This window comes from Amphiura filiformis, chromosome 9, assembly GCF_039555335.1.
Source record: "Amphiura filiformis chromosome 9, Afil_fr2py, whole genome shotgun sequence".
Taxonomy (NCBI): Eukaryota; Metazoa; Echinodermata; class Ophiuroidea; order Amphilepidida; family Amphiuridae; genus Amphiura; species Amphiura filiformis.
Window position 1 is genome coordinate 66,112,316 of NC_092636.1, and position 22,628 is coordinate 66,134,943.

At 35.1% G+C, this 22,628-nt stretch overlaps 2 protein-coding genes across 2 annotated transcripts; one reads left to right on the forward strand and one right to left on the reverse strand.

Annotated features, from left to right (window-relative positions):
- Positions 1-1,445: 1,445 nt before the first annotated feature.
- Positions 1,446-9,835, forward strand: LOC140161335 (lengsin-like). Its single transcript, XM_072184819.1, has 2 exons — positions 1,446-1,879; positions 7,395-9,835. The coding sequence occupies exon 2, from the start codon at positions 7,465-7,467 to the stop codon at positions 8,800-8,802; it is 1,338 nt and encodes a 445-aa protein (XP_072040920.1). The 5' UTR covers positions 1,446-1,879; positions 7,395-7,464; the 3' UTR covers positions 8,803-9,835.
- A 9,250-nt stretch (positions 9,836-19,085) lies between these two features.
- LOC140161336 (lengsin-like) lies at positions 19,086-22,628 on the reverse strand. Its single transcript, XM_072184820.1, has 2 exons — positions 22,491-22,628; positions 19,086-20,842 (listed from the first exon to the last, which is right to left on the reverse strand). Exons 1-2 carry the CDS (start codon positions 22,508-22,510, stop codon positions 19,468-19,470), a joined length of 1,395 nt encoding a protein of 464 aa, XP_072040921.1. The 5' UTR covers positions 22,511-22,628; the 3' UTR covers positions 19,086-19,467.

The window sequence follows — 22,628 nt, forward strand, 5'->3', positions numbered from 1 at the left end:
TTTAATTGTTTTTATTCTTTCATTTCAATTCAATGCATTGAATCGAAATGTGTGTTTTGTTGATTTCAATTCAATTCATTGAATAGAAAATGCATATACAACATATGTATTTTGATCCTGCCATTTCACCTGTATTGTTAGCTTATGACAGTTACTAAACTTTTTCCTGAACTGCTTTTAGCCAAATGACCGGTAAAATGCTAGTGTTCGAAATGGAAGAAAATATCAAATGTTGTCACTGACCATGTTGTGCTGAGAGTTGTCATACAATATTGGCAACATGTAGTGTTATCTACAATAACATAAATGTTTTAAACAATAAAATAGCAGATTTTAATGATGAAATTATATGCAAATTAATATGCTAATTAGCTAATTAATTAGTTTGGTGTTCCATTTATCCCACAACAGATCCACTTGAGGTAAATGGAACACAGTTGACTGACTTCAAATAACATGTTAATATTTTTTTACTAATTGGTTTAAATATTATGAAATTATATACTACAAATAACTCATTCATGGTAGATTAGGCTCCCTATTGATTTTTTTAAAATCTGAAAACCATTTTTTCTGTTATGTACCAAGAGAAAGTGTATTTTTACGTGGTATTTACCATGTTTATAAAAAAAACATGAAAATAAAATTATTGTTGTTATTCTTTTGTTTAGTCACAAAATAGGCCTATAGGCCTATGTTAAATAAAATTTTCTGATGTCTTTTCAATGTAAATATACCTATGAATGTAGGCTCCTTGCAAGTAATGCCCTTTACCCACCCCACTGTTCCATTTACCCCAATTTGTTGGGGGTAACTGGAACACCATGACCATGTAGGCCTATGTATTTGGACCGAGGACAAGAAACAAAGCATAAGGGACCAATCGTTATTTACGGCAGGGGGGGAATGGGTGTTTAGGCAAAAATATCGACAAAAAATTTCGCGTTCCCCCCTCGCGTCCGCTCAAAATTTTCGCGTTCCCCTGTGGTTCCCCCTTGTTTTCCCAATTTTCTCCATTTAAAATTTAACAATCCCCCCTCCTCGTTCAACTAAAAATTTCAGGTTCCCCCCCTCAAGACCACAAAGAAATGTCGTGTTCCCCCCTAAATTTACCCATTCCCCCCCTGCCATAAATAACGATCGCTCCCTAAAATGGTAGTTTATCTGTGAAAACAAGTTGTAAAAACATATTAGGCCTATCTACTTATTGAAACAGACAACAATTATATATGGATACTCTCCCGACCACAGAAAGTGATTTATTGCTTAAGCGTTCCATTTACCCCAATTTACCCTATTAAATGAAAGGGAAAAAAACATGCAAGCATATACCATGCCCTGGGTCATGACTCATGACACGAACTCAAGTTGTAATGTGATTCACTGTTCCACACGGAAAATGTAACGCATCGTGGCATCGTGTAGTCACGCATAAATGTCTCTAGTCGTCAGCCTCTCAAGTTGACGTCACACAGATTTTATGAATGAATTGACTGTATTCACTGACTGCAATCAATATACCGATAACGTGGCGTAATGCTGAACAGGGTAGAAGCATTTGAAGGTCGTGGATACAAATTTTGCAGTTAAAACCGTTTTACATGCGAACGTGCTTTTTTTCCGACTCAAAAGATTGACTAATTGACGGGTTGCCTCACATTGCAGGTTCCGTCACGGTCACAAGGTTATTGAAACCCCATCAGTGAAACACACCTTCAGGCAGACATAGATTTACCATGTAGCAGTACTATGCAGTCAGCTATCTTCAGTAGACATGCATAGCCCTAGCCATATAGCAGATTCGTCATGTGTAACCGTAATGAGGGTGCGTAATTTTATTTCCTACGATATAAAATGAAGAACTACCGTATCTTTGCAGGTGAGCACAGTATGCTGGCAACAAATCAATATATAAACAGCACGTTTTTGCATGTTATTTCAATTTCTATATACCCCGCTATATACACTATTAATATTAAATGTCAACATGGTTCCAATGCTATGTGCATTTAATATGCATTCTCGTGATAGTAAAATCACGTGTGGCGATTGGAAGTGTATGGTACTATAAGCTTACATAATTAAGATGCACGTGGAAACCCGTAAAGTAGCTATAATACTATTAAATAGGCCTACCTATAATAGGAATATTCGATGCTATACATTCACATGTTCATGGAAATGTAAACCTGTATTAACATTTGCAGTTTGGCGGTGATACACTGTCACTGTGCATTTAAAAATAATACTCTTTTGATATGAGCACATACTATTACAAAAATGCCCAAATCTGAATTTTGATGCGTTAACGATCCTGGATTCTGGTCCTGGATGAGCATATCACTGAATGGGCCTTTAATGTTAATGTTAAAGTCATATCCTGAGTCAAGTCCAGATCAATTAATGACTCATCTAGCTTACTAAAAACAGATCATGCAGGATTTGGATATTTGTTAGGCATATTGTTGCTTGAATGATTGAAGTTATCATTTAGTTATTAATTTTCCTTTAACAGTTTGTCTAAAAATTAAAATGAACGTATAGCACATAGCCTATAAACTGATGAAAGCTGACTACAGATATTGGAACATCTATGAGCTGACCAAAATAGTATGAGAAGTCAATTTGACGTTGAATAAGTCATTTATAGGAGCTTATAGGCACTCTATACATATTTGCATTTTTGTAAAGAGTATATAATAGCTTATAATTACCGGTATATGTGTGTATACCCTGCAAGTGATAAAGACCGAACTCAACCTGTAAGATAAAATGTCATGTTGGAGGGACTCTGCTGGTCGTTGACCTATATATAATATTTATCAACACTGCTGTTTTCTTCCCTTTTTTCACGTGTGAAAAAACACCTGCTGATCCAGTAAACACAAAATGTTTCACTAAAAACGTTTTATTGTCGGGTTATAGTTATTAAACGTTGTAATAACGTTCCAAAAACAATTATGAACACTTGGTGCAATACATTCTAAAATAATGTTTTTAAAACTAGAGTTGACAAAGTACTTTGCAAAAAGATTTGCTAAGAATGTTTCAAAATAACATTTTGACAACATTTTAAAAATGCTGTTGTAGTGTTTTTTCCATATAAAACATTTAAAAAATGTTTTATGACCTTTATATAACCCGACATTTAAATGTTAGTAAAACGTTTTTATAACATGCATGTTTATATCGTTTTAAGAACATTAATGGTGTTTGCTAATGGAATATCCTTCACCTTTAAGGTGGTACTACACCCCTGATAATTTTTGTGACTAATTTTGCATTTTTTTCACAAAATAATTACTTCACTGAAATTTCAGTGATTCAAGACAAGTGGTTCATTATAATTTATGTTAAGACATGAGGTTTTATTCTAGCGGTACCTCTTTTCTTATCATAAATAACGTACCGCTTGTCTTGGTCACTGAAATTCCAGTGTACAGATTCCTTGCCCCTATAATATAGGCCTACATAACTTTTGTTTAATTTTTTGAGAAAATGCAAAAATAGTCACACATTTATCAAGGGGTGTAGTACCACCTTAAGCAATTCCTATAACACATTCTTTGCGGGGATCATTGATCAATACCGGTAGCCTATAAAAGGCGATGTACTGAAATAAGAATGGTACATATTAGACAGCAACCAGGGGGCTCTCAATTTTGGACGGATGAGCGACTGGGACTCCGACAACTCACCCAGAAAATACACGCAAAATTTGCCAAGCCAATGTAAATAGTAGGCCTATTTTTCCTTAAGTTTTTGAGACATTTTTTTTTAAAGTACCCCTATCATGACTAGGCCTATTATAAAAGAAACCATTTTTTGTTTTATGTTTACCCGAATATAAACCATGTAAACAGAAGAGCTAGCCTAAGAATGTCCCTTCTTATCTTTCAATTTGCAACATGAGTCTGTAGGCCTAAATAAATGATTGATTGTGATGTTTGAACGAATTATTACATTTCGATATGGTCCTGCGTCGCGTCATATATTGGGGTACCCATAAAGGTGGTTTAGAAAAACTTTTGTTACATTTTCATGTGCAGCATGGATTTCAAAACACATTCTCTTGAGTATTCCTCCACTTAGAAAATTCATTTAGGTCTTCAATTGAGGCTAAATTATTCTATATTCCTCATGTAATATCCTGTTTTAAAATAATTTTTAATTATTTTTAATGACGTTTGAAATGAAATGTACTGCCAAGGGTGGTTGTGGATTAGGGAGAGGAACTCATACCGTAAATTTGATTTAAAACCCCATTAAAAATTTGAATCTAGTAAAGAAATGTCTAAATGAACTTCCGGACCTCTAGACCAAGTAAATAAATAAAGGGTTCACAAAAAATAACTCCCCCCTAAAATTACACAACATTTTTTTGCATAACTTGACATACATTTCGTGGATTTGAAAATTTTAAAAACCTGTGAATAAAGGAATTGTTTTTCTACCCTCCCAACGTTCTTTCGTCTGAAAATCTTTTAGTTTTGGCCAAAAATAATCACGTTTTCTAAAAATGATGCTTTCAGAAAAAGTTGCACCTTTCAACATCCTAATTTATGTCAAAATTAGCTTCAATAAATCATTATTTTGCACTACATGATGGTTGCATGGGTGACTAAAGAGTTCAAAGACAAAAAGGTGAAGGAAAAAACCCAATTAAATCAATTGTAACATTGATACCGAGAAAGTTTTGTACATTACATGTATGGGATGTCGAAAAGCGCAACTTTTTTAAAGCATCAATTTTGAAAAATGTGATTATTTTTGACCAAAACAAAAAGATTTGAGAAGGGATAACTTTGGTAGGGTAGCAAAAAGATGCCTCTATTCACAGGTTTTTAATTTTTTCAAATCAACAAAATGAATGTTAAGTTATGCAAAGAAATGTTTGTAATTCCTAAAATGATTTTACCATTTTTGAAACACCGGCTCAATAAAATCGTCTAGAAAAACCCCGTACATGTCAATTAGTCATTGTTTTATACTGCAAGATGATTACATGGGTGACTGGGTAATCGTATACATAAAAATTAAAGAAAACAATAACACCATTAAATAAATCAAAACATTGATATCGAGAATGTTTTTGTACATTAAATGTGTAGGATGTGGAAAAGTGCAACTTTTTCTGAAAGCATCATTTTTGTAAAATGTGATTGTTTTTGGCCAAAACAAAAAGATTGTTTAAGGAAAGAACTTTGGGAGGGTAGGAAAATGATTCCTTTATTCTCAGGTTTTTAGATTTTTCAAATCAACGAAATGTATGTCAAGTTATGCAAAGAAATGTCTTGTAATTTTAAGGGGGGAGTTATTTTTTGTGAACCCTTTACATAAGGTCATTTAAAAGACTAATACCATATAGAATTATTGTAAATGTGGAAAAAAGAAGGGCCCCCTATACTTTGCGATTTTTTTCCCGCACTCTCTCACTTTTTTACTATGACCACAAAGCTATCCCAGTTTATAACACAGGACCATAATTGTATAGAAATATATGCACCACGATTTTTACCGGGATTTTTACACTACGTTGAGCCGTTCAAACATCCATTTCCCATACATTTTTCCAACTTTGCATTTGGTTTTGTAGTAACATTACAAGCTTTCGGACTTCGTCGGCCATTTAGGTTATAACTTGATTTAATAATTTTCCACAGTAAGTCGGTAATCTACCATACAGTGAATCGAGTTGATAATAATACTATTATTTATTCATTCCGTATTACATTGGCAGTCCACACCGCTTTCTTCAAACTATTAAAATGATTCGATAATATTGTTTTAATTAATTTCCTTCTATTAGTAATGGTATTCAGGAATCCATTAGTTTGATTGATCAACCGAGAGCGCCGATAATTAGCAAAGCTGCTGCATTGATTATCACAGTATGTGCATGCTTATTAGATTTAAGGGCTTTGGTATGACCGTTTGGGCAGTATTTTTTGTGGGACATGAGACAACAGTGAAAGTCATTAGACATAATTGAATTACAATTGCATTCTGAATACGAAGAATGTCCTTCTGATATCAAAATGATTTTTTGAAATTCGCGATATAATACACATTTTATGGCAAATGATTAAAATTGATATTTTTGATATTTAACAGTCCTCGAAGTAAATTTAATAGATCTAATGATATGTACTAATGTAGGCCTACTTGAAGTGTGTGCCGCTAGTATGAAAAGCCGACGATCAATTGAAAATGTTGACCTTTCGTATTGAAAATATGAATTTTAAAAAAAAAAAAGATTAAGTTTTTTGGGAAAAATGTATATCTTCAATATGAAAGGTCAAAAGTTTCAATTGATCGTCGGCTTTTCATCCCGGCTGAACATGTCACAAATAATCTGAGGTATAGATGCTTGAATAAACTTTCCAAACTTTTGTTGAGGAGTTTACTGTTGTTTGTTTGTTTGTTTGTTTGTTTGTTTGTTTGTTTTAAAACTTTTAGCATTATTGTGATCATAGCATATCTGCACGATGTAGGCCTAAATTGTTGTTGGCATCGTTTTATCAAGTTTATCGTCATAATTGATGTGTTTCTTGATTATAAATAAAAATGATATATATCGTTAGCTCTACGCTTTTTGCCTAAGTCATTTTTTGTAATTTTGAGAACAAAGTGCAAAATATGGTTCAAGCATGCATTTAAACATATTTATTCACCAATCTTTGCACAAGAACAAAATGATAATGATACAAAATGAAATCCGAAATAATTAGGGTGAAATAACCATGGTAAATTACAGATGCATGCTTGAACCACATTTTGTTCTTTGTTCTCAAAATTACAAAAAATGACTTAGGCAATTAGCATAACAGTCTGACGATATTGAATATGATTGTACACCGCCTATGATGAAATTTGTTTGTGATAAACATGATAAAAGTACACCCAACACTTTGTTTTAAAAAGCAATAATTATAATAATAATGAAAACTTGTCCACGAATTGCTTCAGTTGGGCCGTCATTTCGATCATTTTAGTGGCTATGGGCAAGTATACCAGGATCCCCCACAACCCACTCCTGCATAACCTATAGGCCATGTGATCCCCAAATAATCTTCCGGATCCTCTGCATAGCCTACATTGCAGGCCTTATATTTAACGCAACAGAAATTAATGAAAAATTTCCTTTAAAAGGTAATCTCCCCGTCGAACAGTTTATCGAGTTACTGCACAAGTATTGTTTTCACATAATGTTGTTATCGTAATTTTGAAGGAGAAAGTAACAAACTAATACCAAAGGGTAAGGAGGACTACCACCAATGGCTCGTGAAAGAGTACCCTGTTTACCAAAAAGATGATTTTCACGTAGAGAATTCGTGAAAGATATTTGATTGTTACCTGTTGACTGTTGACCACTTTCCTATTTCTTGTTTCAGATATAGACTGTTAAAGGAAGACGCAAGGTAAAAAAAGTTGGGCTGTAATTGTCAAACATCATCACAAACAATGGAAGTCGTACTTCGTGAAATCAGCAAACGCATGACGCAATTTGTACGATTTGAATTTGGAGACATATACGGTGTTGCCAGATCTAAAATTGTACCAGCTAGACATTTCAGAGAAAAGGCTGTAGAAGGTATCTATCTTCCACTGGCAGATTTATTACGAGATCCGCAAGGTACTTTAGTATATGGCAACAAGTTCACAGACGCCATCGGGTTTGCCGATGGTTTGTGGTTCCCCGATTTCAACACCTTCCGTGCACTTCCATGGGACACTAAGACAGCAACAATTGTAATAGAGCCGACTTACAAAGGGGAACCAGTGACCGTATATCCTCGATACATTGCTAAACAACAGTTTGCAAGACTAAAACAAATGAATATCAGTCTTGCAAGCGCACATGAACACGAATTCTGGATAATGGATCGCCAGACGCGTAAACCGTTAACACCCGATGTTAACGTTTGTTCAACACTTCGTAACTACGAAGCGGCATCATTAGTAGAACAACTTATGTCAGACCTATACAATGTTGGGGTAGATGTGCAATCTTATCATACAGAACATGGTCCTGGACAACTAGAAATCAACTACCATGAAGCATTTGGTATTTTAGCGGCAGATAATGCACATGTTTACAAAACGGCAGTGAAAGAAATCGCACAACGGAACGGCTATATTGCTAGTTTTATGTCCAAGCCGTTCATTCAGTATAGTGGCTCTTCTGGATTCATATGTCATTCATTATGGGATACTAAAACTAAAAGAGGGCTCTTGTATGACCCAGACAGTCCTGATGGTATATCGGAGTTAGGTCGATATTGGATAGCTGGGCTTTTATACCACGCTCCTGGTATGTGTGTATTCATGGCACCCACGGTGAATTGCTTCAAACGCTTCGGAAAGAACCCATTTACACCAGGGTTTTCCATTTCATGGGGCATCGATAATCGAACTTGTACAATAAGAGCAAGAATCAACGGCGAACAAGGTACGTATGTCGAACAGAGAATGGCCGCTAGCGCTTGTAATCCATATCTAAGTCTCGCCGCTATTATTGCCGCAGGGATCGATGGGATACAGCGAAAACTTACTTTGCCAATGAAAGTTACGGGTAACTCGTATGCAGTAAGCAATCTACCACAGCTGCCTACTACGATGGGAGAAGCGATGGATGCCTTTAATAAGGATAATATTATCAAGGATGCCTTCGGAGAGGATTTTTGCGATGCATTCCTTGCCTTGAAAATGCACGAGATTAGGAGTGAGAGGGATGCGAAGACCAACATGACAAATATCAATAACGAATGGGATAGAAAGATGTTCTTCGAGTACATGTAAAGTACACTGTAGGTGAACACACGTGAACGTGCACGTAAACTGGCGATGTCAATTGGTGCCATTCACGAGCGGCGATTGGTCACAGCGTCATCACATGACATCGCACGTTTATACCGTGTTCACGTTTGTTCACGTCACTGTAAAAACCGTGCGATGGCAACTGCAGCTAATGTCTTGCAAATAGTATCTTCAAAGATAAAAACCTGAAAACCCAATCTAACGTGTTCTGTGCAGCTGGTTCTACAATAAGACACTTCTCCAAGGAGACCCAAAGTTAAAAGCGACACTATTAAGTGACGTTCCAAATCCCGGTGGGTTTGAGGCTAAATATACATTGTGCTGATGACTCTGTTCATAAAATGTTAATAAATAAAAATATATGTCAAATGGTATTGCCCTCCACGTAAGTAGTAAAATGCATTCCTTATGATTTTGAACACAATCGCTGTGAAACCAATATACCTCATCATGCCTTGCGCCATACATTGCAATCTTAATTATTTTCTTGATACCATCCAAGCAAACACATAACGTTTAAATGTCGGGTTATATACATGTAAATTGTATTATAAATATTCTAACTACTTATATATAACGTTTTTTAAGTATTGAAAACTATTATGCAGTAACATTTTGACAACATTTGCCAAATGTTGTTATAGCGTTTTTTCATATAAAACCTTGAAAAACCTACTATGTAAGCATAACCTGGCATTTAAATGTTATTAAATGATTTGACCAAAACACATTTATAACATGTTTAAACACATTTTTGTGTTTACTGGGAAGAATGTACATGTTGAGTTAGTGTTTAAGAGTGCATAAAAACAAATAGCATGTGTATAAAGTAATGCATTGTACTATTAAGTGTTATCATCATAAATATCTAGGCCGTACTGATAATCGACATTCTCGACTCGACCTATAACCGTTGCGACTTCGATCGGTCAAGTGCACTCATTTACGCCGTGTCTTTATGCAGGAAAATACGGTATAACAGACTGCTGCCAAATACCTGACAGTTAGAGCTATAACATGTATAAGCAGGCCCGTACGCAGGATTTTATTGGGGGGGGGCTGTGTATATGGTATTAAGGTACATTCAGCGAAGATGGACCCTTCAGCTAAGGTTGGCCCATAAATCGTATAGTCTATTCTGAGTAAACTGAATCCCTAATGGACCCTATAGCATGCATGGCAATGCTAGTTGGCCTCATCGTACATGTATACATACGAGTACATACGCATAAAAAATTGAAACATCTCAATCATATAACTGCAAGCTCATTGAGGCATTTCGTTACTGTATAATGCATTTTGCCTGATTTGATTATAAAACAGCTCGGTATGATATTAAGCAATATCAGCCCTACATGCAAATATATTCAATTTTAATAACATTGCCCGTATATTTCTTACAAACTCTGTTCAAGGAAATAAGAGGACGCAATGCTTTCGCCAATAGTGACAGATTGTCATGATTACTTTTGTAAAGGTTGTTTCACTCTCAAAAGAGTTCAGTGTCTTAGGGATTACAATGTACAATGTTCTCCCAATCACTATGGGTTAACTTTGCATCAGTTATGTCGGACATTATAAATGAAAATCTTAACATTTACCTTTGCAAGCGAGGATATTCCAATGAGGGTATTAACCGAATTCTCCTTAACATAACCGTCACTTTTCAGCCTCTCACTTCACAAAACAAGATTTTATTCTCTGATGTGTATAAAATAACATTTTCACCACCACAACTTACATTTTGCTCTTCAAAAAATTGAACAGGCTAAACGGAATTTAAACCGCTGACGACCAATTTACAGCATCGCAAAATAACACAATATACCCAAATTACTGTTGTATGTCTTAATCATGTTAATTATGCTGAGGTTATATGCATATATTATTGTGATTTTATTTTATTAGTTGTAATACTTTTCAGTGTGTGGCTTATAATACACAGTGGTGCTTTTATATATCTTATTCTAAAATTAAGTATTGAGCGCAAACACTTTCTATTTAAGGTAATTCATTGCCGTAAATGAAGTATGTAAACGCTACATGTATGTATAATTCGTGTTTGACGTCGTGCCATAAGCTTAGTAGATACAACTCTGACCGAGTCGACAGTCTTGACTTGAGTTGATCAGATGCACTCGTGCAAGCCGTGTCTTATTCGCGTGAAAATACGGTATAATAGACTGCTGTTTCTGTTGCTGGTATTATATACGTGTACTGTGCAGTTTACTTCCATGTAATCTCATAGTAGACCAGGTTAAAACTGAGCTAAGTACCACTTGGAGAACCAGAAATTCTCATATGGTTTATCTGGACCAGTTTTGCATGGGGAACAAGAATTTGTTGGGTAAAAAGCCCGTAACCTGAGAACTTTTCCGTGAGGGCGCTTTTTTCAAAATGGCCGCCAAAATCCAATATATATGGTTAAATTAGTCACTTTAGGGCATATTTAAACAGATTTTGGATTTTTATTAATAGCAATTATGTACTACTAAGTCAGGTTATTAATATGAAGGTGACAGGAGGTCATAGCTGAGGGCGCTTTTTTCAAAATGGCCGCCAAAATCAATGAAAAACATATATATGGTTAAATTAGCCACTTTAGGGGCATATTTAACCAGATTTTGGCTTTTATTAATAGCAATAATGTACTACTAAATCATGTTATTAATATGAAGGTAACAGGAGGTCACAGCTGAGGGCGCCTTTTTCAAAATGGCTGCCAAAATCAATGAAAAACATATATATGGTTAAATTAGTCACTTTAGGGGCACATTTAACCAGATTTTGGATTTTTATTGATAGCAATAATGTACTACTAAGTCGTGTTATTAATATGAAGGTAACAGGAGGTCACAGCTGTGGGCGCTTTTTTTTTCAAAATGGCCGCTAAAATCAACGAAAGCATATTGTTAAATTAGTCACTTAAGTGGTATACTTCATCAGATTTTGGATGTTGTTATTGATAGCGGTAAAGCATTACTAGGTCAGATTATTAATACGGAGGTAATAGGATGTCACAGGCAAGGGTGCTTTTTTCAAAATGGCCGACAAAATTGAAGGAAAGTATGATATCAACGAAAAAGCGTCAGGAAATGTTACTTACGTTGAAAAAAAGTAATAGCTGTCTGTGACTTTTTGAATGAAGGATATGAAGCGCCAGTACCTGCTTACATGGTGGTAGACTGGCCCCCAGTCTCGGTTCGGTTCCATCTCTGGATAATGTAACAATAATAATAATTACGTAATGCCCTATGAAAAAAAATGCCAACTCCCCCCTTATTTTCTTCAATGCCAAAAACCCATTCCTCTTCATCCACAAATCGACGCCACTAATTACACCCACCACAGTCAACCATGCAGCAATATAGAAATATACTCGTATTATAAGTGAACGCGAAAGTCCATTGAGCGCTGATTGGTTGATTTTTAATGCTATGTAATCTACATTACCAGTCGTTCTCCACGGACCCGAGGGAGGGTCTAACATGGTGGTAGTAAGGATATATCTGCAATCTTTTTTATCTTTTGAAAACGTTTGATCAAAGATATCGTATCTTGCTTTTTTGACTTCTTTGCCCTTCATTCCATACAGAAGTGAAACGTACTCCTTTAGCTCTTTGCATAAACTTTCTATCAGAAAATATAATAATACTCCAATGTTGCAGAATGTGTCCACAAAATTTGGCTTTGACTCCAGAAGCTTATAGCGCTGACGTTTCCCCTTGCGAAAAAAACCTGAGTTGTAATAATGGCCAGTGAATGCATGAAATCCAATCAGGGATGACTTCTGAGCTGCTGTTAAGTCAATATCGCTCAATTTAAAAGACCTTCGTGTCACAAAACAAGATGCTATTTTTTAGTATTTTGATTCCCGATCTTATAGCAGTAATCAGGAAGAAGATTACATAAAGGTCATCTTGCATGCAAAGCATGCAGTGAGGAATAACAACGAGGGTATAACAATCATCCGTTCACATGCGGGAGACATAGACATTGCAGTCATTGCTTTATCCCATTTCATTCATGATGGAGACAGTAATTCTGGACACAAACACTGGCAAATACAGGAAGGCATTGGAGTATTAGATTTTCCGTCAGAAAGTTTATGCAAAGAGCTAGAGGAGAACGTTTCACTTCTGTACGGAATGAAGGCCAAAGATGTAAACGAAGCAAGATATGATATCTTTGATCGGAAGTTTTCATGAGATAAAAATATTGCAGATATATCTTTACTACCACCATGTAAGCAGGCGCTGGCGCTGCATAACCTTTGGACAAATTTCATTGCAAGAGAGTGGAGAGCAGCAGATGTCACTGTATACATGTACGATGGTGGAAACATTGTTGACAATGGGTGGAACGAAAACATGGAACCTAGTGGGTTGAAACGGTAATGTCTGAGGACGTCCAAGAACTATTGAAGAGAATGACTATGAAGGTTTATCAGATAATAGCGATTTGAGTGATCATGAGGATTAAAACAAAGAGATATGCATCAGTGAAAACATGCACAAACGGACAATTTATAACACTGTAAGCAACACTTTCGCGGCATTCTAGTGTACAAGTTGCCTTTTTGGGGTCTTCTTTAATACATAAAGGCAATTCTGGTAGTCATCATTGCAGCCATTTTAAATCAGAATCTACATTTACCACCCTGAGTACTTCATTATAAGTTCAAAAAGTCAAAGACAACTATTACTTTTTTTCAACTTACATGTAAGTAACATTTTATGACGCTTTTTGTTGATATCATACTTTCCAGTTCAATTTTGTCGGCCATTTTGAAAAAAGCACCCTCGTCTGTGATATCCTATTACCTCCGTATTAATAATCTGACTTAGTAAGGCTTTACCGCTATCAATAACAACATCCATAATCTGGATAAAGTGGCTAATTTAACAATATATATGCTTTTCATTGATTTTGGCGGCCATTTTGAAAAAAGCGCCCACAGCTGTGACCTTCATATTAATAACCTGACTAAGTATACATTATTGCTATCAATAAAAAGCCAAAATCTGGTTAAATATTCTCCTAAAGTGGTTTATTTAACCATATATATATGTTTTTCATTGATTTTGGCTGCCATTTTGAAAAAAATCGCCCTCAGCTGTGAACTCCTGTTACCGTCATATTAATAACCTGACTTAGTATACATTATTGCTATCAATAAAAAGCCTAAATTTGGTTAAATATGCCCCTAAAGTGGCTAATTTAAGCATATATATGTTTTTCATTGATTTTGGCGGCCATTTTGAAAAAAGCGCCCTCAGCTGTGACCTCATGTCACCTTCATATTAATAACCTGACTTAGTAGTACATTATTGCTATCAATAAAAATCCAAAATCTGGTTAAATATGCCCTAAAGTGACTAATTTAACCATATATATTGGATTTTGGCGGCCATTTTGAAAAAAGCGCCCTCACGGAAAAGTTCTCAGGTTACGGGCTTTTTACCAAACAAATTCTTGTTCCCCATGCAAAACTGGTCCAGATAAACCATATGAGAATTTCTGGTTCTCCAAGTGGTACTTAGCTCAGTTTTAACCTGGTCTATAGAGGGAAATGCTTAAAATATTGTAGACATTACTGGACAAACATCAGTGTATAGCCTACTATATTGTATAACCATAATACCGTAATATTGGAAAAGATTTAATCAACCCCTAATCTTTCTGTAAATGTGTAAGCATAGAAATGTGTGGTGTTTATGGTGTTGTCGACAAGTGTGATCAAAACATATCAATGCACAATGTGTATACCTTTGTGGATTTAATTAAAAGGTATTGTGTGTTTATATACAAATTTATGAAAGTTTTAACTTCAGTTCAGATATATGAAAACATATGAAAACAACACCTTCTATATTATTTTGAAATAAAAGCTTAAATCTATTATTGATGTCATCGTATATCTATGCATATATAATATTTTAACAAACAATATACTAGTATTATATTACAAACACATGAAACTAATAAAACTGCAAGCTCTTCGAGGCATTTGGTTATGTACAATACAACGCAATTTATTTTTTTATAAGAACAACTTGGTATGACAAGCAATAACATTTTCTGCATGCGAATATAATTGTATTTAATAAGGCCCGTATACTTTAGTATTTCTTCCAAACTCTCCAAGAAAAACAAACAACATGTACAGAGTAGGAAAACAGAAGGCGGTATGATAATTAAAATTATTTTGATTTCACGCTTGACTATTTTATATAATTTATTAACTTATCAGTTATATCAAAGTATTCTAGTGTTAGAATGCTTTGGTTCATGTATTATACTTTGTGTGGCTTATATATAATACCACAGTGGTGCTTTAAAATATTTTCCTGCATAAAGTATTGAGAGCAAATATTTTTATTTAAGGTATTGTCGAATATGAAGTGTATGTAAATAGTATGTTTGATGTCGTGTCGTATATATACTAAACAGTTGATTATGTTGACCCAACAATCTCTATCCCACAAACGTATTACTTGTTCAGAATCTTGATACATTGTTACAAAAATATGTACGGTACTTGACTTGTCACAGTACAGTTTGTTGGCATTGGACATGTTGGAGAACCAAAAACGCAAAACATCTACTGCGACAAAAGGCAGTGGAAAAAAAGCAAAAACATATATTTGTACGATTTTGCACATGAGCTCCATGTTATTTTCTTCCCAAGCTAAATGGAACTGATGTTTTAATTGAACAAATGATATAGCAATGTCAAATTAAATGTGTAAGAATGTTATGGTTAATTAGTTTAAAATATAAATGACATTTTGTCAAAATTGTGTGCCATGCTTCAGATCTCCTATATTTTGTGTGTACAAATTTTAACGAAGCAACCCCGTGCCAAGCAAGTACGTGTCATTCGATTTTCAACTTGTAAGATATACACTGAACCAATGATGTTGACTGCATTTCAAGATACTGTGCGTACAACAATGATCATGATATTAATACTAAGTCCATTAAAGTAATCACCTGTATGTGTACTATGTATTATTCAAATATCGACACTGGTGTCGGTTTTGGTGACTTGGTCGATGATGTAATTGTATCCCTGTAATTTCTGGTTGGTAACAAACGCTTTTATATAAAACATAACACTGAATGCCACCCGACTACGTACATGTACGTAACCCTGTTGTAACAATGATTGTCATTTAGAACTAATAGTATGGTGAATATCAGTTTACTGTCATGTCATTGATATAAATACTCCTCTCAGATGGTCGACCCTCGCCATGCAGTCATTATGTAATGCTTCAAACTAATGGTGTTGAACGCAAACGTACAAAATGCATATGACCCCTTTTGTTAGTATTTCAAACATATTATAACCCCCACATATTTGGACCCCCGGTTTGGACTCCTTCCGAGAAAAATGACAATCATAATTATGTGTATCACAACCAGAAATATTTCACTGAGACACCGCATTTTTGACGGAAAGGCTTACCCAGCAAACACAAACATTTTCTTAAAACGTTATAAACGTGTTTGGTCTCACTCAAAACGTTTTAATGACATTTAAATGTCTGGTATAATTATAAAGATCTTGAAAATATTTTTAAAACGTTTTATGAAAAAACACAACAACAACATTCAAATTGTTGTCAAAATGTTATTGTAAATTTTTTTGGGCAAACATTTTTGCGAAATATTTTATCAACACTTCAACACTTATATAATATTAGTTTCGAAAAATATTTTTTGAATGTTATTAAAAGTTTGATACCCTTTATAATATAACTCGACATTAAAAACGTTTTCTATAAAATGTTTTGAGTTCGCTAGGTACAAGACCCTTCATCCATATCCGTTAACGAAACAGGAAGTGTGTCAAATTATAACGTTGATATTTTCGAGTATACGATTTGTAGGTTAATAAACGCGTATCACTTGTTGGGAGTGAAATTGTACAAAATAATGCACGCATACTGAGATGTTGATGCGTCTAATGCACGAACCCCGACGGGGGCAGTGCATTAGACGCATCAACATCTCAGTACAAGTGCATTTTTTGTACAATTTCACTCTTAACATGTGATACGCGTTTATTATCCTAGACGTGTTTTATTTTTGTTTTTTATCTCGGCTCCCTTCATATTAGTTTGTTTCCTCATCCTTGTTTGGATCCACAGTTAATGCATGGAAACGTATGCAGTAAGAGGGTAATGTTGGTTCTTCTCCTGGTCTCTGTTTGTGAGAGGTTATAGTTATAATTATGTGTAAGATCATTATTGAGTTGGCAATCATTGTTAGGAGACCAAACCAAAAGATTGATGAAGCCTTGTAAACGTAACGATTTCGTTAACATGGTTAAAAAGCTTTTTAAACACTGCAAGGTGTTTAATTTTTCATTTACACAGTAAAGGTATATGACACCTAAAAACCTAAACACCTATAAAAATGTAATTAACACGAAGAATAAACACATGAGATTTTAGATTCTAAACATTCAACGTGTTTACTTTCATATTGTTCGGAAAGTAAATGCATATGTGTTTCCTTTGTAAACATTTGGTGTGTTTACTTTCTAAACAATTTTGAAAGTAAACATGTTGAATATTTAGAATCTTAATACTCTCTTATGTTTACTCGTTGTGTTTATGTGTTTACTTTGTGTTTACTTAGGTGTCCTATACCTTTACTGTGTAATTGAAAAATTAAACATCTTGCAGTGTTTAAAAAGTGTTACAGAAACCCTGAACACTTGGATTTACAGTGTGTGCATGGTATGATATATATACCAGAAATGGATCGAAATAACGTGTATGTCTATCGGCCTTTTAAAACTGTAACCGATGAGTGCACTCAATAAAATAGCTATGCTCGAACCTGGGTGCAAATAGGTGTAGGTTATGTTGAACAAAGCGTACACTTTATTTAACATCCACCCTCCGTATGTAAGTTTCGTTCATACTCGTATAGACCTAATAGGATTCATTGATCTTTTGGTGTGTTCCCTTAACTATGTTAATTTCTCCATGCGTTATGCGTATTTATTCGCCAACAAGAGATTTTGTCTTTCAGTCTACAAAGGAAAATAATAACAATAACAATAATAAATTAAATGATAATAATTTTAAAATGATATTATAATATCGATGCTACATGTAGTTATTTTTGCACACCCTTGTAACTTTAAAGTCCCATTCAGTGATCCCAGCGCAATTGTAAAAATATTAAAATTGATTATAAATTGCTTAAAAGTGAAGGATAAGTCAAATTAGAAGCGTTTCACAAAGTCATGCCTATATTGTGGCGCCTCCGTAGAGGGCGCCACAAAAAGCGAAGAAAACAACAGTATTGAAGAAGTTTAGCCCCATTCAAATACCTAATTTATATACTGTCTGTATATAAATTACAGATTCATGTAAATGCCTCGTTTTGTCTTAAATACACGGCTTTCGGCTATACCACTAGCAGGCTATGTTAGCACATCTATGACAATAACAAAGGTATCAAAATCTGAATTTTGATGATTTTTACGATCGTCCGGATGAGCAAATCACTGAATTGGCCTTTAACAAGTTATTACACCAAACTAACTTCGTTTTTAAGTTAATAAAAACAATCATATTGAATCTTTACCTCAACTGTTTTATTTACGGAATATTATTTCATAATAAATAACAACCTTACACATAAAATGAATTTTATTCTAGTGGTTCTAACATTAAAAATTATAGCGTCAAGTGAATTCTGTTCAAGCGTTATTCATAATAATACATGTCGTAAGAGCTAAAATAATGAAAAATCATACTTTAATGTAGTAACAAATAATATCGTTTTGACATCGCTAATGATATAACGTTAATTTGTCAGGTGCTACAATGTATTGTAATTGATGCAATAACATTAAAACGTCAATTAGCACATGTAAAATTTAGAGATAACGTCGTCACTGATTTATTTGATAACCAGGCAGGCATGGTTCACCCCAGAAGAACTACTCTGGTGGGGATTCCTCTTTCCCCTGATAAATGTGACTAATTTTGCATTTTTCTCAAACAAATAACTACACATTGGTAACAAAAGTTATGTATATTAATAGGGGCAAGGAATCCAATTACTTCACTAAAATTTCAGTGATTCAAGACAAGTACTTAAGAAATGAGGTACTTTCTAGCGGTAGGGGCCTACCTCTTTTCTTATCATAAATAACGTACCGCTTGTCTTGAGTCACTGAAATTCCAGTGTAGTAACTGGATTCCTTGCCCCTATAATGTACATAACTTTTGTTAACCAGTGTTTTATTATTTTTTGAGTAAAATGCAAAAATAGCCACAAATTTATTAAGTGGTGTAGTACCACCTTAAGCTTTCTTTTTTAAATGAGTGTCAGAAGAGCTCTCCTAGTGCCTTAAAAACCTAGAACGATAATAGAACCACGTCGTTTTGTGTTTGTTGATGTGCGAAAAAAAGGGGTTAAAATCAAAATTATGAAATTCAGATGGGTTTACAATAATCGACTCTGATCACTGACAGTGACATTTGATATTTGGGACACCCATCCCAAAAATGACAGTCCCTGCGTCCAGGTAAACAACTGATACTGATTATTTATTCGGTGGTCAATGCCATGTTCCGATTTTGACATCATAACTGTCCCTCTTCCTTCAAGTCTTTAGAGATATTTAAAAAACATATTCCTCTCCCATTCCTTGTCGCCTTCTTCTTCAGCTTCCGCTTCACACTTCATTTCGTGTCGTTTAAGAACAAAAAATGCATTGCGAAATTCCACTCCAAATGCGTCTCTTATGACACCATCAGACATGAAGGCGGTGATCGCCTCCTCCATGTTAGCTGGAAGATTGACGGTACCCGGTGGCACATTAGCTTCATCAAATGCACTACCGGTGACTTTATCTGGTAATGGAAGCTTACGTTGGATACCATCAATACCAGCTGCTACAACTGCTGCCATACAAAGATACGGATTGCCACCACTGGCTCCCATTCTGTTCTCCAGATATGTACCCTTCTCTCCGTTTACCTTCACTCGTAGTGCGCATGTACGGTTGTCAATCCCCCATGTTGTATTGGTCGTTGTGAAGTTGAATTTCTTGTATCTTCTAAGACAGTTCACTGTAGGAGCCATGAGGATGCTTATTGCTGGAGCATGGATGAGGATTCCAGCCATCCAATGTTGGCCGATATCTGATAATCCAGATGGGTTCTTAGGATTAAACAGAAGATTCCGCTGTCCTTCAGAATCCCAAAGAGAATGGCAGAAGTGTCCAGCAGAATCGGCTTGATTGATCCAAGGTTTGGACATGAAGCTGGCAGTATATCCACGACGTTGAGCAATTTCCTTGACGGCTGTTTTGAAGACATGGGCGTTGTCTGCAGCTCGAATTCCAAATTCAGATTTGTACGTGACTTGCATCTGACCAGGACCTTTTTTGGTATCGCACATTTCTACATCAACTCCCATGTAAGGAAGATAACTAAGAAGATCTTCAATCCATTCTGGATTGGCATAATTACGTATTGTGGAACTCACACTGGTATCATCCGTCAATGGGACTTTGGTTTCACGATCTACAACATAAAATTCGTATTCATTGGTGGATTGTAAAGAATAACCAAAGTCAGTGAGCTTCTCAAGCTGTTTCCTTGCTATATAACGTGGGAAGCACATCAGTGGTTTATGGTTAAAAGTCGGTTCAATTAATATCTCCGCAGTATGTGGACACCATGGAATCACTCGGAAGGACTCTAAATCTGGAAACCAAACCCCATCAGGATAACCGCTGCTCTCTGTGTACGGTGCTTGCTCTGCTTCTTTACCTCGTGGATCCATCGCAAAATGAAGCAGAGGAAGATTGAGTCCTTTGCATTTCTCTCTAAAGTGACGTGCTGATATGACTCTAGATCTTGCTATCCCGTACATATCGCTGAATTCAAAGCGGATGTAATGGATGTCGAGTTCTTCGATTTGTTTCAAGACGGTTTTCAATGCCATTTTGCTTTCAAGGAATATCGCTGTAGCTTGTCCTCTAAATGAATGGAAAATTAAAGAGAAAGATAATGATGAAAACGTCATTAGAGAATTCGGTACAAAGAAACGTAATTGTATTCAGGTAATTAGCGATTGGCGATTTTGACACAGAAAAAATGGCTGCTATTTCGATGGAATATCATTAGAAAAGCATTTTATGGCAGAACAACAAATTCACCTAAATGCACCTTGTGGCAATTCCTTTACAATAATGTGTTTGACTGGGCAAGGGTTATACATTTGTATATGGTCAACATTTTAAGGGTAGACGAGGTATTGTTGGTCGAAGCAACCTAAAAATCGATTTTCATTATCTAGATCAATATATTATTGAAAATTAACACCTTGATGTTTTGCAAAAGTTCATTCTACAAATCGTATACTTTGCAAACTTGCTTAATTTATTGTTGTTAATGAGTTATGTACGTTTTACAAAAGTGTTGTTGTTTCAGCCCTCTTTACAACGTAACTCAAGAACCGCAGCACCTATAAAAGTATATCTGTGATATTTTAATTCTTCTACACGCTCGCTATGAATTGAACAATGCAATTTTTGCCAAAGCTCACTACTATTCGTAAGATACTGTAAACTACCAAATCACAACAGTTTAAAATAATTAATAACCTTAAAACATAGCTAAACGTTTCGCATTGTGTTACAATGCATACCAAGGATTTGGTCAAGTCCCAGTGAGTATCTCAGAATGCTCTTACATTGTATATTCCAGGCATGAGAAGACATGTTCATGAGAAAGTCTGGAAATTTTTTTTTTTTTAAGCTGGAAAAGCGCGTAAAATTGGACAAAAACACCTGAAAAAATAATACAAGTGAGTGAAAGTGTTTTGACTGGAAATTCTCATGCCTGATATATAATATTCTTTTTAAAATAATGTCAAATTCTGTCATCTTATTAATCGAAAATGTATTGGTTGTAATGGATTATGACATTTGGATCGTAGTTACTGGACCAAAATAGATTAAGGGTGAATAAAGGTAGAGTCAATAAACATTTTCTGTGTTAGTATGACCAAACGAAGAATTTGAAATAAAAGTGCTTTATGTGATTCATCAGTGTATATTGATCATGATCACGACGAGTTAATACGAGTATGGAGCTAAATTCATGAGCTTTATTTTTCAGTAAAATTACCCTAGCCCGCCTAGTGGAATGCCGTTAATTTAATTTATTCAGCCTTTGCAAGCGATATTTATTTATATATATTTTTTGTGCCACAAAATATTAATTTCACATTTTAACTTCGATGAATTTTCCAAACAAAAAGGACGAGAACGACAAAAACACCACCGAAACAGCCTGACACTATAGGCCTACTATACATGTATCCGTCCTAGCCCTCGTTCAGAGTCGTTGCTAAGGACATCATTGCTATTATAGGCAAATGTAATGGTGTCATCCAAAAGTGGCCTTTGGAAGAAACCCATCTATTTGGGCTTAATCACGTTATTTTTGATCAAAATTAACTTTAAAATTCTTATTGAAAGCACCATCTGTATGTCTTTGATTGAATAGAATAATTATTACAAATCGGGTTACATTACATCCATCTCAAAATGTGCATTATTCCATCACATAATTCCGGGTACAATACCCTTAAGAGTGAGGTGATCGAAAAGTGTTACTTACATATCTTGCTTTAGATGCATTCAGTCTTAAGTTCAGAACGTTTTGAATCCAAAATCAGCTAAAATCTACACATAGAATAACTGGAATTCCGTGTACCATGAGTAGAAATTGAGTCAGCGTATAGTGTATCTACTGACA

Bases quoted from the DNA above. Each gene is read 5' to 3' on its own strand.
- LOC140161336 (XM_072184820.1), bottom strand. From the start codon at position 22,510: ATGCATCTAAAGCAAGATAT. The intron at 20,843-22,490 runs GTAAGTAACACT...CCATTCATTTAG, and splicing joins ATGCATCTAAAGCAAGATAT to AGGACAAGCTACAGCGATAT.
- LOC140161335 (XM_072184819.1), top strand. From the start codon at position 7,465: ATGGAAGTCGTACTTCGTGAAATCAGCAAACGCATGACGCAATTTGTA.